Source organism: Gymnoscopelus microlampas (genome assembly GCF_963454915.1).
Source record: "Gymnoscopelus microlampas genome assembly, chromosome: 24".
Classification (NCBI taxonomy): domain Eukaryota; kingdom Metazoa; phylum Chordata; class Actinopteri; order Myctophiformes; family Myctophidae; genus Gymnoscopelus; species Gymnoscopelus microlampas.
Window position 1 is genome coordinate 8,065,450 of NC_139961.1, and position 15,737 is coordinate 8,081,186.

A 15,737-nucleotide genomic window follows, 5' to 3' on the forward strand; every position below is an offset into this window, starting at 1 on the left:
GAGACACCAGCGTGTCCACACTGGAGAAAACCCTTTCCAGTGTGAACGTTGTGACAAGAGTTTAACTTGTGCATCTGCACTGAAGAGACACCAGCGTATCCACACTGGAGAAAAACCTTTCCAGTGTGAACATTGTAACAAGTGTTTCAGTGAGTCAGGTTCCCTGAAGACACACCAGCGTATCCACACCGGAGAAAAACCTTTCCACTGTCAACCCTGTAACATGAGTTTTAATCAGTCGGGTAGCCTGAAGACACACCAGCGTATCCACACTAGAGAAAACTCTTTCTAGTTTGAACATTGTGACAAGAGTTTCATTTGTGCATCTGCAGTAAAGACACACCAGTGCATCCACACCGGAGAAAAACCTTTCCACTGTGAACACTGTAACATGAGTTTTAATCAGTCGGGTCACCTGAAGACACACCAGCGTATCCAAACTGGAGAAAAACCTTTCCAATGTGAACATTGCGACAAGAGTTTCATTTCGTCATCTGAACAGGCGAGACATCAGGAACAGGAGGAGACCAGAGGAGCCTGTGGGGTCAATGTTGACAATACTAGCAGTGAAAAGTGAAGATGATGAAGACGTCTCTTCACAATACTCTGAAGTTGAGCTTGAATCTGACACTGAAGTCACTGAAGACAGGATGATTGGGGGGAGACCTTTCCACCTTTCCATTGTAAACATTGTGACAAGAGTTTCAGTAAGTCATCTGACCTGAAGAAACACCAGCGTATCCACACTGGAGAAAACCCTTTCCAATGTGAACATTGCGACAAGAGTTTAATTTGGTCACCTGAACTGGAGAGACATCAGGAACAGGAGGAGCTACTACAAAGACCAGAGGAGCCTGTGGGGTCAATGTTGACATTACTAGCAGTGAAAAGTGAAGATGATGAAGACGTTTCTTCACAATACTCTGAAGTTGAGCTTGAATCTGACACTGAAGTCACTGAAGACAGTGATGATTGGGGGGAGACTTTTCCATTGTAAACATTGTGACAAGAGTTTCAGTAAGTCATCTGACCTGAAGAAACACCAGCGTATCCACACTGGAGAAAACCCTTTCCACTGTGAACATTGTGACAAGAGTTTCAGTAAGTAATCTGACCTGAAGATACACCAGCGTGTCCACACTGGAGAAAAACCTTTCCACTGTACACTCTGTAACTAGAATTTTAATTGTGCAAGTAACATTAAGATACACCATCGTATCCACGCTGGAGAAAAAACCTTTCCACTGTAAACAATGCAACAAGAGATTCAGTCAGGCACGTTCCCTGAAAACACACCAGCGTGTTCACACTGGAGAAAAACCTTTCCAGTGTAAACATTGTAACAAGAGTTTCAGTGAGTCAGGTTCCCTGAAGAGACACCAGCGTATCCACACTGGAGAAAAAGTAAAACATAAGTGTTTCATTTATTCAGGTGACCTAATTGTTTCGGTAACCTGAAGAAACACCAGCATGTCCACACTGGAGAAAACTCTTGCCACAATGTTAACAGTGAGAGAAGAGTTTCAGTCAGTTAAGTGCTCTGAAAAGACATCAGTGCATTCACACCAAGGGGAAAAATTTCCACTATAAATAAGTTGATTGGGAGGATTAAATTAAACAGCTGTATGTTGTCAGGGAGTTGGATAGATAAGAAAAAAATATCATGGATATTTAGGCTATACTCGTCTTTTGGAGACATATCCCAGCTCTTTTGTTTTCTTCTTTTGAAACCTCACAACACATAGTTTTTAAGTGTTAAATGTAAAAAAATATATATACCATAATAGAAAGAGAAGGTCACACCATTGAAAGTAACCTCCCAATGTGGCACCACCTGTCCATTGAACTCCATTGAACGGTCCCTTAAGCTATATAAATTACCATCTAAACCATATCAATTGTATAAAGGTAGAATCGTAGTTTTTATATTATGATTTAATGTAATTTTGATGTATTATATTACATGCACAATGAATGGGGCACTATTTCAATTATTAAATAATCAGTTAACTAAGGACACAATACTTTGCATGTATTTTGTATTACTTATGATGTTTATACACTTAATGTAAGGGCTATGATCAGGGCAGGAATTTCACGGTGCTCACGGCGGCCATGGCCCTCTCTTTGGCCGTGTGCCCCTCGAAAAATGACATGGCTTCACGGCCACTGTGGCCCCAGCTGCGCCGCTTTTCCTCTGCGTGTATTGTATTTTAAATGTATTTTGTATTACTTATGATGTATATACACTTAATGTAAAGGCTATATGATCATTATTAAGTTTTATCACATTATTAGATTGTGATAGCACATTAAAGGTGACATTATTTAACAAATATTTAAAACATCGCGATACGGTATGACGTCACGTCGATTCGTATCGTTATGTTTCAATATCGAGATATATCGCAGGATTTACTTTACTAAAGAGCACCTGTCTGCAATTTGTCCTAGTAAAGGCTAAGCTTAACATCAGAAATTACCCCCCCCCCCCACATTTTACAGCACACATTTTATTGATACTAGTGTTGATGTCTTGTATATTATATTATTGTATGTCTTTAAATGCCTCGATGAATTGAATAAACAGGACCACAATGGATTCCTGCATTTCTATGAGATGTGATCAGACCTGTGCAGCATCAATGTGCAGTGATGGAAGCTATTGTAGGGCTGACTCTGTAGATTCATTTTCTGATTAATTAATTGAGAAGCTATTATGTTTTTTCTCTTTGATAAATGACATCAGCCCTGTCTTATACTATGCTGCACATTAGTGTTGTGCAAGACTTGTGGAAAATATCTGATCTACAAGCTCAAAATACATCGCACTTGGGTGAATTCTTACCCTCCTTCAAAACCACCATAAAAGAGCACCTGTCTGCGATTTGTCACTGGTCCTAGTAAAGTCTAGCCTGACACTCAGCCTGAATTTTCATTTCGTTTCACTCCATTATTCAGTCTGAAAGCCCTCTCAATGCAGCCGATTGCTGAGATGGGGGCGTGGCCAAAGTTTTTTTTTTCAAAGACTCTTTGGCGATTGGTTCATACTGGATTATCCCGAACCCGATTTGTCGTACAGATTTTCAACCGAGGCTGACGGTACGTTTTAACAGCGGGCGACTCTCGGGCGATCGCCGGGCGACATCGTGCAAAAGATAAAGAAAATCCATCTTTCATCGCCCCCCCGCCTACTTCGCCGGATCGCCAGTAGTTGCCGGCTCTCATAGACTTTCTTTATCTTTTGGACGATGTCGCCCGCGATCGCCCGAGAGTCGCCCGCTGTTAAAACGTACTGTGAGACCTCCTATGAGAGCGTCACCAGACCAGAATCGCCTGAACATATTTTTTTAATGGGCACGGCTAGCGATTCACAGGCTGGAGCCAGGCTAATTAAAGTCTAAGCTTAACATCAAAAAGTACCCCCCCCCCCACCCATTTTACAGTACACACTTTATTGATACTAGTGTTGATGTCTTGTATATTATATTCTTGTATGTCTTTAGATGCCTTGATGAATTGAATACACAGGACCACAATGGAAACAAGCCCTTAGGGCTTTTGGTGTTATCCTTTTAGCACCATTGTATCCACAAGTTTCCTAGGACGTTGTGGGCATCACTTCCTGTCGATTTGATCCAATGAAATTCAATGATATCCAATGAAATCGACAGGAAGTGATGCCCACAACACCCTAGGAAACTTGTGGCTAATCGTACCACTGTACTATTTTTTTCTTTTTTTTTTCTTTTCTTTTTTTGCAAACTGTTAATAAAGTATTCAATCAATGATTAGGTACACCATTTTAGGTCGGCCTTTTTATTTTATATGTTTATTTGACAGGGACAATACAAAAAACAATTAAGTTATAAAACATGAAACCGTTGCATTGTATATGGGGTTTATAGCCAAGGCTAATTTGCGACCCCAGTCCCTGGTTAGACCTTTCTAATATACAAAATATATACAAATATCTACCTACCGACTCTGGCCCATTGAATTACAATCAATCTATCTTACAGAACTGTTTCCTGTTTCCCAGAACATTCTGGTACAATAACCAAACTCAGAACTATTTGGAACATACATTGCTTTGAAATAACTTGTGATACTCTTACTGTGTCACAGTCTGAATATACCATACAGTCTGAATGTATCATAGAAATATTGATATAGTTACATAGTTTGAAAATTATATGGTTAACATGTTTAATACATGGTATGTTGTTGTGTCCTGTAACATGGTATGTTGGTATATGTTGTATCCTGCATTTCTATGAGACGTGATCAGACCTGTGCAGCATCAATGTGCAGTGATGGAAGCTATTGTAGGGCTGACTCTGTAGATTCATTTTCTGATTAATTAATTGAGAAGCTATTATGTTTTTTATCTTTGATAAATGACATCAGCCCTATCTTATACTATGCTGCACATTAGTGTTGTGCAAGACGTGGAAAATATCTGATCTACAAGCTCAAAACGCATCGCACCGTGACACGTTGTGAGCTTGTAGATCTGCTATTTTCAATATTTTTTACCTGTAATGACATGGCCAAAATAAAAATTAAATTGATTTAGTCGGATTAACTGTTGCACTCCTAGATGGATGTTCTGGTCTCTACAGGTCAGGAAGGTCACATATTGTTACTGTATATAAACGATGGACAGTACCCGAGACCAACAGTGGGGGGCAGCAACACGCCAACTGCCGTCAACACAGACTGGTGTGTTGACTGACTGTTGACCTAAGTCTATGCTGTTGACACTTTAAAATACAAAGACAACTAAAAAAGTCGTTTCTAAACAGTGTCGTCGTTAAGCAGCAGGAGGACGTTTGTTAGCAGCTCAACCACTGAAACACAGCAGAAGATGAACTCATTCACGTTGTGTTTCTTCTATTTGTAAAACCTTTAAACGTATTTCTGTTTAAGAATAAACGTTGAAATTCATGGAACATTATTAATTCATTTATGAGGCTTCTGCGGGAACTCTGCGGGTATAGTTTTTCCTGAAACATGACTGTCACGCCATGACAGTCATGGAACCACTATCGTTCCTGCCTGGTTTGCAATTGTTTTTACATTTACAACTGCCGCATCTACATAAACGTTCATATTTCAAATATAAAGTGATTTACCCTATGGCCACGGATGTTACAAGTTGAGGCGCCCTGATTTAAGTACCCTTATCTTCCGTATTGTTTAAAAAAAGCATTTTAATCCGATCAGCGGTCTTTTTTCTTTTTTTTTTGGGTAATGTATCAGAGTGCAGTACACCTCCCAACCGATAGGGTCGAATTTTTTAAAGCATAGTAGAAAATTCCAAGGAAATGGTTGGCGATCGGATTAAAAAGCTTTTTATTGAACAATACGCAATATACAGGTACTTAGACCTTTACGCCTCAACTTGTTACATCCATGGTATAGGGGTCAGCACTTTATATTTTGAATTTGAACGTTTATGTAGATGTAGCAGTTGTAAATGTAGAACAATCGCAAACCAGGAACACGTGGTTCCGTGACGCTTGTGACAGACGAGCGTCATGTGAACCATGGTATGGAACCATGGCTACGGGAATAGTGTGTGTTTCAACCCGGACCGTGTCCGTCCGTCTCTCTCGTCCGGGTTGAAACACATCTATTAGAGCCAAATAAACAGAGCAGAGAGTGAACGAACTGATACAGAGAAAGTCTGTGTTATAATATAAGTTTGCAGTGAACAAACCTTTGTGTAACTTCTGTCTGAGTGTGTCTTTGTGCGACAGTCTGTGTAAAGAGTGACAGGCTGGCACGTTGTGAAACGAGAGGAATTTACACACGACGTTCAAAAACTTTGCTTTGTTGTTGTGGTGGGCGAATGCTAATGCTAATGCTAATGCTAAAGGTATGTTTTTTGTTGTTTTTTAAAAATAGGAATGAATTTAGCAGACCGTGTATAGAACTGTTAATAACATATTCAATCCATCAATTGACCTGAAGGAAAAGGGGCATTTCAAGTATTTAATGTAGTGAACCTGTAGCCTGGTTCCAGCCGAATCTGCCGTTGCGAAATTGCATTGCACTTTAGCCCTAGGCAGTATGTCGTGTGATATTGTCTGGCTACGCGAGGCTAGTGAACCTGAACAGTGTTTACCTGAAAAAGAAAAAGTTTGTATTGTTTATATTAATATTATAAGTATTTCATTTGCACAAATCATGACTAAATAATTAAAACTGTTCTACTTGCCTTAAAGAGGGAACATTTTCTATCAGAGAGAGGATTACATGAAGATATTTCTTATATTTTCCACAAAATATTAATGACTGCAAAACATATTGAAGTGAAAACGGGCCTTAAAGGTTATGAATTATAATTTCTTTACCAGCCCTAATGCTTTATAATCAGGGAATGTTCTATGAAAAAGTTTCTTGCCCAAATGACAATAAGTGATTACTATGTGACATGATTACCATGTTACATGTGTGTGTGTGTGTGTATACTTGAAATGTAAAAGGTTATGAATTATAATTGAAGTGTTCTATGAAAAAGTAACTTACCCAGTTGACAAGTTATTAACACAATAAGTTACCCCTTCCTGAAGTTGTTTTCTGTTATTGTTGAAGTTGAGTATAAGAGGAGTTTATCTTCTTAATTAATCCTAACCTCCTCTGGGATTTTAATTGTTTCATTCCAGACTCTGTAGAGTCCAGACAGCAGATGCAGATGAACTCTCCAGAACCGGCCAGACCCGTTTCAATGAAACAGGAGGAACCTGAAGACCAGCCAGACCTCAGTACGTTTCATTCACTGTCTCTCTCTTTCTTCCTCCTTTTTAGCTTAAAGGTGTTTATTGTCACATACACATACAATACAGTTGCTAGTTGCACTATACTTTGGCAGCGGAATGAATTTTGCTTCCACTGTGTGGAATTAGATACAATAAAAATGGAATAGGATATAACGGTAATGGTAGTTATAAAAAATAAAATATTGAAATGCATTCAAAGAGAAATGCCAGATCAGTAGAATGTTGTATTTATAAATTGGTCAGTTATGCACATACATACTCTGGATGATTGTTTTAGGTCATATGGCCTTTTCCACTGCACACAGTGCCAACTGTGACTGAATGCAGCTTCTTCCAACTTTCTTAAGCTAAATGAGGATAAAACAGAAGTTCTCATAATTGGCTCTAGTGAGCAGAGAGAATCAATAATAAGTAGACTTGGTAACCTGACTGTAGAAAGTAACACTACAGTAAAGAACCTAGGGGTTATTATTGATTCTGAATTGAATTTAAATACACACATTAATCATGTTACCAAGATTGCTTTCTTTCATCTTAGAAATATTGCGCGAAGTTGGACGATGCAAAAACGTTGATCCACACTTTTCTTTTCTCTCGGCTTGATTACTGCAATGCACTTTACTCTGGCCTGCCAAAGAAAACAACTGACAAAATACAACTTGTTCAAAATGCGGCAGCCAGAGTTTTAACTAAAACTAAAATGAGAGAACATATTACTCCAGTTCTAGCTTCACTACACTGGCTCCTGGTTGTTTATAGGATTGATTTTAAAATTATTTTACTAGTTTATAAAGCTCTAACTTGTATGGCACCTTCCTATCTCTATGACTGCCTAGAGAGATATGTTCCAAACCGCCCCCTCAGGTCTTCAAGTGCTGACCTGCTCGAGGTGCCTACAATGACATATAATAAACACGGTGAAGCAGCATTTTGCATCTACGGACCGACAGCGTGGAATAAACTCCCATTACACCTAAGACAGTCAGCCTCTGTGGATAGATTTAAAGCACAGCTCAAGACCTACTTCTTCACTCCTGCTTTTAGCTGATTTTTAAATCTCTGTGTTGTTGTACATGTCCTCAGTGTATGGCCTGATTCACTGCCCTTTGCTATTATTTTAATGTTGTTGTATGCTTCTGCTTTTCTTATTTGCTTTATTGTTGAATTATTTGTAACTGTAATTGTATTATTTCTCTGTAAAGCACTTTGAGCTGCATGTCATGTCATGAAAGGTGCTATACAAATACATTTTATATTAATATTATTATTATTATTATTATTATTATTATTATTATTATTATTATTAACAGTTACAGTAAATAGTCCTTTAATGCACCCAGCAAGGATGAATCTTACTGATTGTGGTGCCCAAATGCTCCACCTTTAGGCCACTCACACACAAGATGTCTCAAAGTCTAATGGACAGATTGCTGTGAAACTTGCTCTGTGAATGCGTGCTCCCTGGAAGATGAACCCTAACCAAGTGTCACCATAACCTCTCTCATAACCATCTTAGTTCCCTGGAAGATGAACCCTAACATAGTGTCACCATAACCTCTCTCATAATAACCATCTCCTAGTTCCCTGGAAGATGAACCCTAACTACCTCCACTGTTATGCCAAAATAGTTACTTTTCACACACGGTTGGGTCTTTTAATCGGTGGTGGTGTGGGTGTAGAAGGATGGGATGCATGACAGCAGAAACATTAAAAAGAGATACTTTCACCTTATTCACTTTAGACCATTGTTTGCATTGCAGCAGTCCATCTTTTGTTACAATTATATCTTTGTCTAATATTTAAAAAAATAAATAAAAATAAGCGTAATATCTTCCTTAATGTATAAATCCCACAATCTTTGAACCCAATATTCATATTTTGGAAAGTTGACTTTGGCTATTTTGGTTTTACAATCTACAAATCTTTATTTTTGACACCATTGCTCCAGTAATTAAAGTAATTATTCAATGTGTTCATTTCAGACCAGTGTGTGGAGTCCAGACTGCAGGTGAAGATGAACTCTCCAGACTCAGCCAGGGACATTTCTATTAAACAGGAGGATCCTGAAGACCACCCACACTTCAGTACGTATTTTAACTATACCATAATCTTGGCAAAACATATCATGACAATGATAATATCAGGCTATTATAGAATATTATAAGATATTATAAGTCCCCAGGACTTTTTGTATTAGACTTTTGTCCTAAATGTTTTACTCTACCTCTGTGCTATTTACATGTTTTGACTGATAAAGTATTCAATCAATCAATATACATAGGCATCATTAAATATGTGAAGAAATACAAAAGAGAAACTGCACCACATAGTCCATTTCTCTACAGAGTGGCCGTAGACCAAAGCATCTAGAACAGTGTGTGTGTCACACAGCTCAGAGCTCAAGCCGCCAAGTGAATGACATCATGAAACAGAAGCATCTCCAGCCATGAAAGCCACAAATGCCTGGTTAAAGTTTGGTAGCAGTTGAAAACTATGAAAACTGTTTGTTGATGGTTTGCCTCTGTAGGAGGTGAGAGGTCTAGAAATGGGTCTGTGAGTCTGATCTGTGTGAGATAACACAGATAGTAATCAGGCTTTTTATTAGCTTCTTGATTCTAAGTTTAACCACTTGAACCTGATCTACAAGCTCACATTGATCACAAAAAACTTGGTTTAGAGGGAAAAATCACACCCTGTGTGAAGGAAGCGGCGCCTTTGATGAGCCCCGTGCTCAAACATACATACTGTTTGTCATCAATATGTGTTTATAATCCAGCCACGTGTCACGTGAAGCTTGACCAATCACTTTGGACGGACATACGGACATACACCCGGACACGCACACGGACAAAGTCAGATATAGAGCGGCTGGCGCCGCTAAAAAAGAGAGGACCAAGTATAGAGTCGACCCTGCCACCCATTTCGGATGCTGTCAATGTACTGACTGAATGGGACATTATCACGTTTAATCAGACTATTGATTGGTCTAAGTAGGTGAGATACTGACCTACCCACGAGGCTCAGTAGGTGTTTTGTATAAAGTATAGTTTTGGACCGTGACCGAGGTGTGCCGTCTCACGCAAACTTGAGCCACTAGAGGCACCACCGACAGGGCCCTGTGATTGACAGACGCAGGCTAAAGCAGGGAGACAATGGGTCCCATTTTTATAGTCTTTGGTATGACCCGGCCGGGGGATTGAACTTGGACCCCCCAATCTCAGGGCGGACACTCCAACCAATTTGTATGTGTTATATTAAGCACTTGTCAAGTCTATATCCATTAGCATATGCTAGATTCTAGAGGGCAGTGCTACTCTGTTGAATCTGGACAAAGAGGATGGCCGAATGGTGAGATATTGATTATGTTATAAATAATACAGTAAATGTTTCCAAAAACATTTGAGGTGAGAAAAAGCCAATGCAGTAACATGCACTTGATTCGCCTTGTTGCAGTGTACAACGCAACGAGTTTAGATCACATACTTTAAAACACATGTATGCTGTGTGACTGTTGTAATACTGAGCTGGAAAACTCAGCTGTGATTGGCTCAGAGCACCCAGCCCATCCTGTTTGTCTGTGAATTAGGTAAAAATATGGTTGCAAAAAGCCATTTCATCTGGTCTTTAAGTGGTGGATAAAATTCAAATAAGTATATCTTCTTTAACTATTTCCAGATTTCAGTGCATGGCACGTCACTAGAAAGCTTACAGGCTACACTTTAATAATCTGTAAGAAACTGAAACATGACCATGACTTGCAGCACATTATATTCGATTAAAAATACTTGCTTGGCCTACTGGCAGCATGCACAAATTGAAATTTGGCGCTAATCGGTACAGTGGTTTGTGAAATTAACCCCAAATACAGACCCTGATGAAGACCTTTTTAGGTTGATACGTGTTGATCATATCTCAAAATAAATCCTTAATATATATTTTTTCATCAAAGACTGAGTGCCTTGGATTATTTTTCTTTGCAAGCCTATTTGGGCTGTATTCTTGACGAATGCCTGACAGGTGAAAGCATGGCAACAAAGGTGATCAAATGAGTAAATCAAAGATGTTTGGGCTTAATTTCCTCTTTTGTCTACAAAAGTGCTCTCAGGACTCTTTCCGGAGCCCTCATTCAGCCCCTCTTTGACTATGCTTGCACCTCCTGGTACTCCAACATGTTATGTCATCTTTAGTAACTGTTTTGTCAGTTTTTGTAGGCAATAGCTTTGTCCATGGAACATGGAAGATAGCAAAATAGATTTACATTTTATGAATCAAGTGTTGACTATCATGTTATTCTTCTGCTTCTAGCCATCCTGCACATGGTTGTGTGTAAAGAGAAGGTTACTCCTGAACAGGAGCCAGAGCCTCCACAGATTAAAAAGGAACAGGAGGAGCTACTTCAAAGACCAGAGGAGCCTGTTGGGTCAATGTTGACATTACTAGCAGTGAAAAGTGAAGTTAATGAAAACACCTCTTCACACTGCTCTGAAGTTGAAGTTAAGCTTGAATCTGACACTGAAGTCACTGAAGACAGTGATGATTGGGGGGAGACAAGTCGGAGTGTCCACTCTGGAGAAAAACCTTTCCAATGTAAACTGTGTAACAAGAGTTTCATTAGTTCATCTGCACTGAAGACACACCAGCGTATTCACAGCAGAGAAAAACCTTTCCAGTGTAAACTGTGTAACAAGAGTTTCCGCCGTCCATATTGTCTCAAGATACACCAGCGTATCCACACCGGAGAAAAACCTTTCCACTGTGAACATTGTGACAAGAGTTTCAGTAAGTCATCTTACCTGAAGAGACACCAGCGTATCCACACCGGAGAAAAACCTTTCCACTGTGAACATTGTGACAAGAGTTTCAGTCAGTCATGTTCCCTGAAGACACACCAGCGTGTTCACACTGGAGAAAAACCTTTCCAGTGTAAACATTGTAACAAGAGTTTCAGCAGTTTATATCTTTTCAAGAAACACCAGTATGTCGTCCACACTGGAGAAAAACATAGTGAAAAAAGTTTCATTTATTCAGGTGACCGAATTGTTTGGGTAACCTGAATAAACACCAGCTTGTCCACACTGGATAAAACTCTTGCCACAACGTTAACAGTGTGAGAGAATGTCAGTCAGTTAAGTGCTCTGACAACACATCACTGCATTCACACCAAGGGAAATAATGTCCACTATAAATTACTTCACTGGGAGGATCAAATTAAACCGCTGTATGTTGTCAGGGAGTTGGTTAGACGAGCACAAAAGTCTTGGATACTTATACTGCTCCTGTCAACAGAAGTTTACATTAGGACTCGTCTTTTGGATACATATCCCAGCTCTTTTGTTTTCTTCTTTTAAAACCTCAACGAATAGTTTGTAAGTGCTAATGTAAAAAAAGATATATATATATTTATAATTGTTTTACCTTGAGGTATTTTAAATGTATTTTGCTGTTATTCATTTATACTTATAATAGAAAGAGAATGTAACGTCACACCATTGAAAGTAACAAATGAAAACCTCCCAATGTGGTGCCACCTGTCCATTGAACGGCTCCCCAAGCTATATAGAGCGCGCCAACGCGTCGTCACCACGGGGGGCGTTGGCATTGGGCAGAGCCGTCTGGGAGAAATGCGGGGCCCGGTGCGCGCGCGTGCGTGCGTGCGCAATTTTTTTGCGGTTTCTGTCGGATATATCCGAGTTTTGGGTGGTTATTTGCGGTTATTTTTGCCCTCAAAACATTAAGTTGGGTGTCATGTTGGGTGTCATGTTAAAAAAAAAGTCCTGTTTTTTTGCGAGGCCCCCCCCAGCGCGGGGCCCGGTGCGGCCGCACCGTTCGCACCACCCTTCCTGCGGCTCTGGCATTGGGCGTGGCATTGGGCAATGTTAAGTCAACCTGGTTTTTACCCCTCAAAGATGTCCGCCGCTACCAAAAGACACTTGTTGACGCCCCTTTCAGGAATTTTGGCACGCTCTATAAATGACCATGTAAACAATATCAATTGTATAAAGGTAGAACAGTTTTTATATTATGATTTAATGTAATTTTGATGGATTATATTACTTGCACAAAGTATTACTTGTATTATATTACTTGACAATTAAAAAGGTTAAAGTACTATATTCTGATAGTAATCATTGCTACAGAGCGTTTGTTCGGTCACAGGGGTCACTCCAGCTCTTTAGTAAACAGACTATAGAACATTTTCAGGGAGGTGACAAAGTTAAAGCCAATCAGGAGAGAGCACTGAAAATGCATTTTCAGTTTAATAAAGAGTTGGAGAGACATGGAGACTCCTTTTACTGAACAAACACTCTATATAGCAATGAGTACTATCAGAATATAGAGCTATTTAACACTCATTTTGACAAAAGCAAATAACTTACCCTACCTTTAACTAAGGACACAATACTTTGCATGTATTTCAAAACCACCATTAAAGAGCACCTGTCTGCAAATTGTAACTGATCCTTGTAAAGTCTAGGTTTAACATCAGAAACCCCCCCGTCCCCCATTTTACAGTACACATTTTATTGATACTAGTGTTGATGTCTTGTATATTATTGTATGTATTTAAATGCCTCGATGAATTGAATACAAAGGACCACAATGGAAACAAGCCCTTAGGGCTTTGGGTGTTATCGTCTTAGCACCATTGTATCTACAAGTTTCCTAGGGCGTTGTGAGCATCACTTCCTGTCGATTTGATCCAATGAAATTCATTGATATCCAATGAAATCGACAGGAAGTGATGCCCACAACACTCTAGGACACTTGTGGATAATAGTACCACTGTACTATTTGCAAACTGTTAATAAAGTATTCAATCAATGATTAGGTACACCATTTTAGGTTGGCCTTTTTATTTTATTTTATTTATGTTTATTTGACAGGGACAATACAAAACACAATACAAGTTATAAAACATGAAACCGTTGCATTGTATATGGGGTTTATAGCCAAGGCTAATTTGCGACCCCAGTCCCTGGTTAGACCTTTCTAATATACAAAATATATACAAATGTCTACCTAGTAAAACATTGACCCAAATGGGACCCTGACCCATTGAATTACAATCAATCAGAATCAGAATCAGTTTTATTACAGTTTTATTCAATCTATCTTACAGAACTGAACTCTGAATGTATCATAGAAATATTGATATAGTTACATAGTTTGAAAATGATATGGTTAACATGTTTAATACATGGTATGTTGTTGTGTCATGTAACATGGTATGTTGGTATATGTTGTATCCTGCATTTCTATGAGACGTGATCAGACCTGTGCAGCATCAATGTGCAGTGATGGAAGCTGTTGTAGGGCTGACTCTGTTGATTAATTTTCTGATTAATTAATTGAGAAGCAATTTTTTTCTCTTTGATTAATGACATCAGCCTTATGTTATACTATGCACACTAGTGTTGTGCAAGACTTGTGGAAAATATCTGATATTCAAGCTCAAAACGCATCGCACTGTGACGCGTTGTGAGCTTGTAGATCTGCTATTTTCATTTTTTTTTACCTGCAATGACCTGCCCACAATAAAAAATGTTATCATTTAAATTGATTTAGTTGGATTAACTGTTGCACTCCTAGATTGATGTTATGGTCTCTACAGGTCAGGAAGGTCACATGACATAGTAGGCCTACTGTTACTGTATAGAACCAATGGACAGTACCCGAGACCAACAGTGGGGGGCAGCAACACGCCAACTGCCGTCTAGACAGACTCTGGTGTGTTGACTGACTGTTGACACTTTAAAACACAAAGACAACTAAAACAAGTCGTTTCTAAACAGTGTCGTCGTTAAGCAGCAGGAGGACGTTGGTTAGCAGCTCAACCACTGAAACACAGCAGAAGATGAATTAATTCACGTTGTGTTTCATCTATTTGTAAAACCTTTAAAACGTATTTTTGTTTAAGAATAAACTTTGAAATTCATGGAACATTATTAATTCATTGGACATTTATGAGGCTTCTGCGGGAACTCTGCGGGAATAGTTATTCCTGAAACATGACTGTCATACCATGACAGTCAATGGAACCACTATTGTTCCTGGTTTGCAATTGTTTTTACATTTACAACTGTCACATCCACATAAACGTTCATATTTCAAATATAAAGTGTTTTACCTATGTTCATGGATGTTACAAGTTGAGGCGCTCTGATTTAAGTACCCGTATGTTCCGTATTGTTTAATAAAAAGCATTTTAATCCGATCAGTGGCCATTTTCTATTTTATTTTTGTAATGTATCAGAGTGCAGTACACCTCCCAACCAATAGGGTCGCGTAGTTGAAAGCATCGGAGGAAATTACTTCTAAAGTACTTAAACCTTTACGCCTCAACTTGTTACATTCGTGGCATGGGGTCAGCACTTTATATGTGAGATCTGAACGTTTATATAGATGTAGCAGTTGTAAATGTAAAACAATCGCAAACCAGGAACAAGTGGTTCCGTGACGCTTGTGACAGACGAGCGTCATGTGAACCATGGCTACGGGAATAGTGTGTGTTTCAACCTACACATCCATTAGAGGCAAATAAACAGAGCAGAGAGTGAACGAACTGATACAGAGAAAGTCTGTGTTATAATATAAGTTTGCAGTGAACAAACCTTTGTGTAACTTCTGTCTGAGTGTGTCTTTGTGCGACAGTCTGTGTAAAGAGTGACAGGCTGGCACGTTGTGAAACGAGAGGAATTTACACACGACGTTCAAAGACTTTGCTTTGTTGTTGTGGTGGGCTAATGCTAATGCTAATTCTAAGCTAGCTTCAAGTACAGCCTAGAGTTTAAATTAACCTAGTTGGACGTTTTAAAGGGACATTCTGCCGTTTTCAACCTGAAGACACAAACAGAACAACCCAGGTAAAGCTTTGGACAAGCAGCTTCACTAAAAGTTCCTCTGGCAACGTGGTTGAGAAGACAGTGACTGTTAACCTGCTGGTAAAAC

At 39.2% G+C, this 15,737-nt stretch overlaps 2 protein-coding genes across 2 annotated transcripts in view; both read left to right on the forward strand.

Moving 5' to 3' along the window:
- The window catches only part of LOC311040980 (uncharacterized protein), a gene marked incomplete at both ends in the record, with an annotated part of 32,223 nt that extends 26,442 nt beyond the window's left edge, over nucleotides 1–5,781 (forward strand). Inside the window, 2 exons of the mRNA XM_084051418.1 lie at nucleotides 4,626–4,725; nucleotides 5,766–5,781. Coding sequence (XP_083907544.1) covers nucleotides 4,626–4,725; nucleotides 5,766–5,781 — 116 coding nt within the window. The remainder of the gene's footprint in view (nucleotides 1–4,625; nucleotides 4,726–5,765) is intronic.
- The window catches only part of LOC311040981 (uncharacterized protein), a gene marked incomplete at its 3' end in the record, with an annotated part of 47,895 nt that overhangs the window by 15,677 nt on the left and 16,481 nt on the right, over nucleotides 1–15,737 (forward strand). Inside the window, exons 6-7 of the mRNA XM_084051419.1 lie at nucleotides 6,675–6,773; nucleotides 8,771–8,872. Of these exons, the coding sequence (XP_083907545.1) occupies nucleotides 6,675–6,773; nucleotides 8,771–8,872 (201 nt within the window). The remainder of the gene's footprint in view (nucleotides 1–6,674; nucleotides 6,774–8,770; nucleotides 8,873–15,737) is intronic.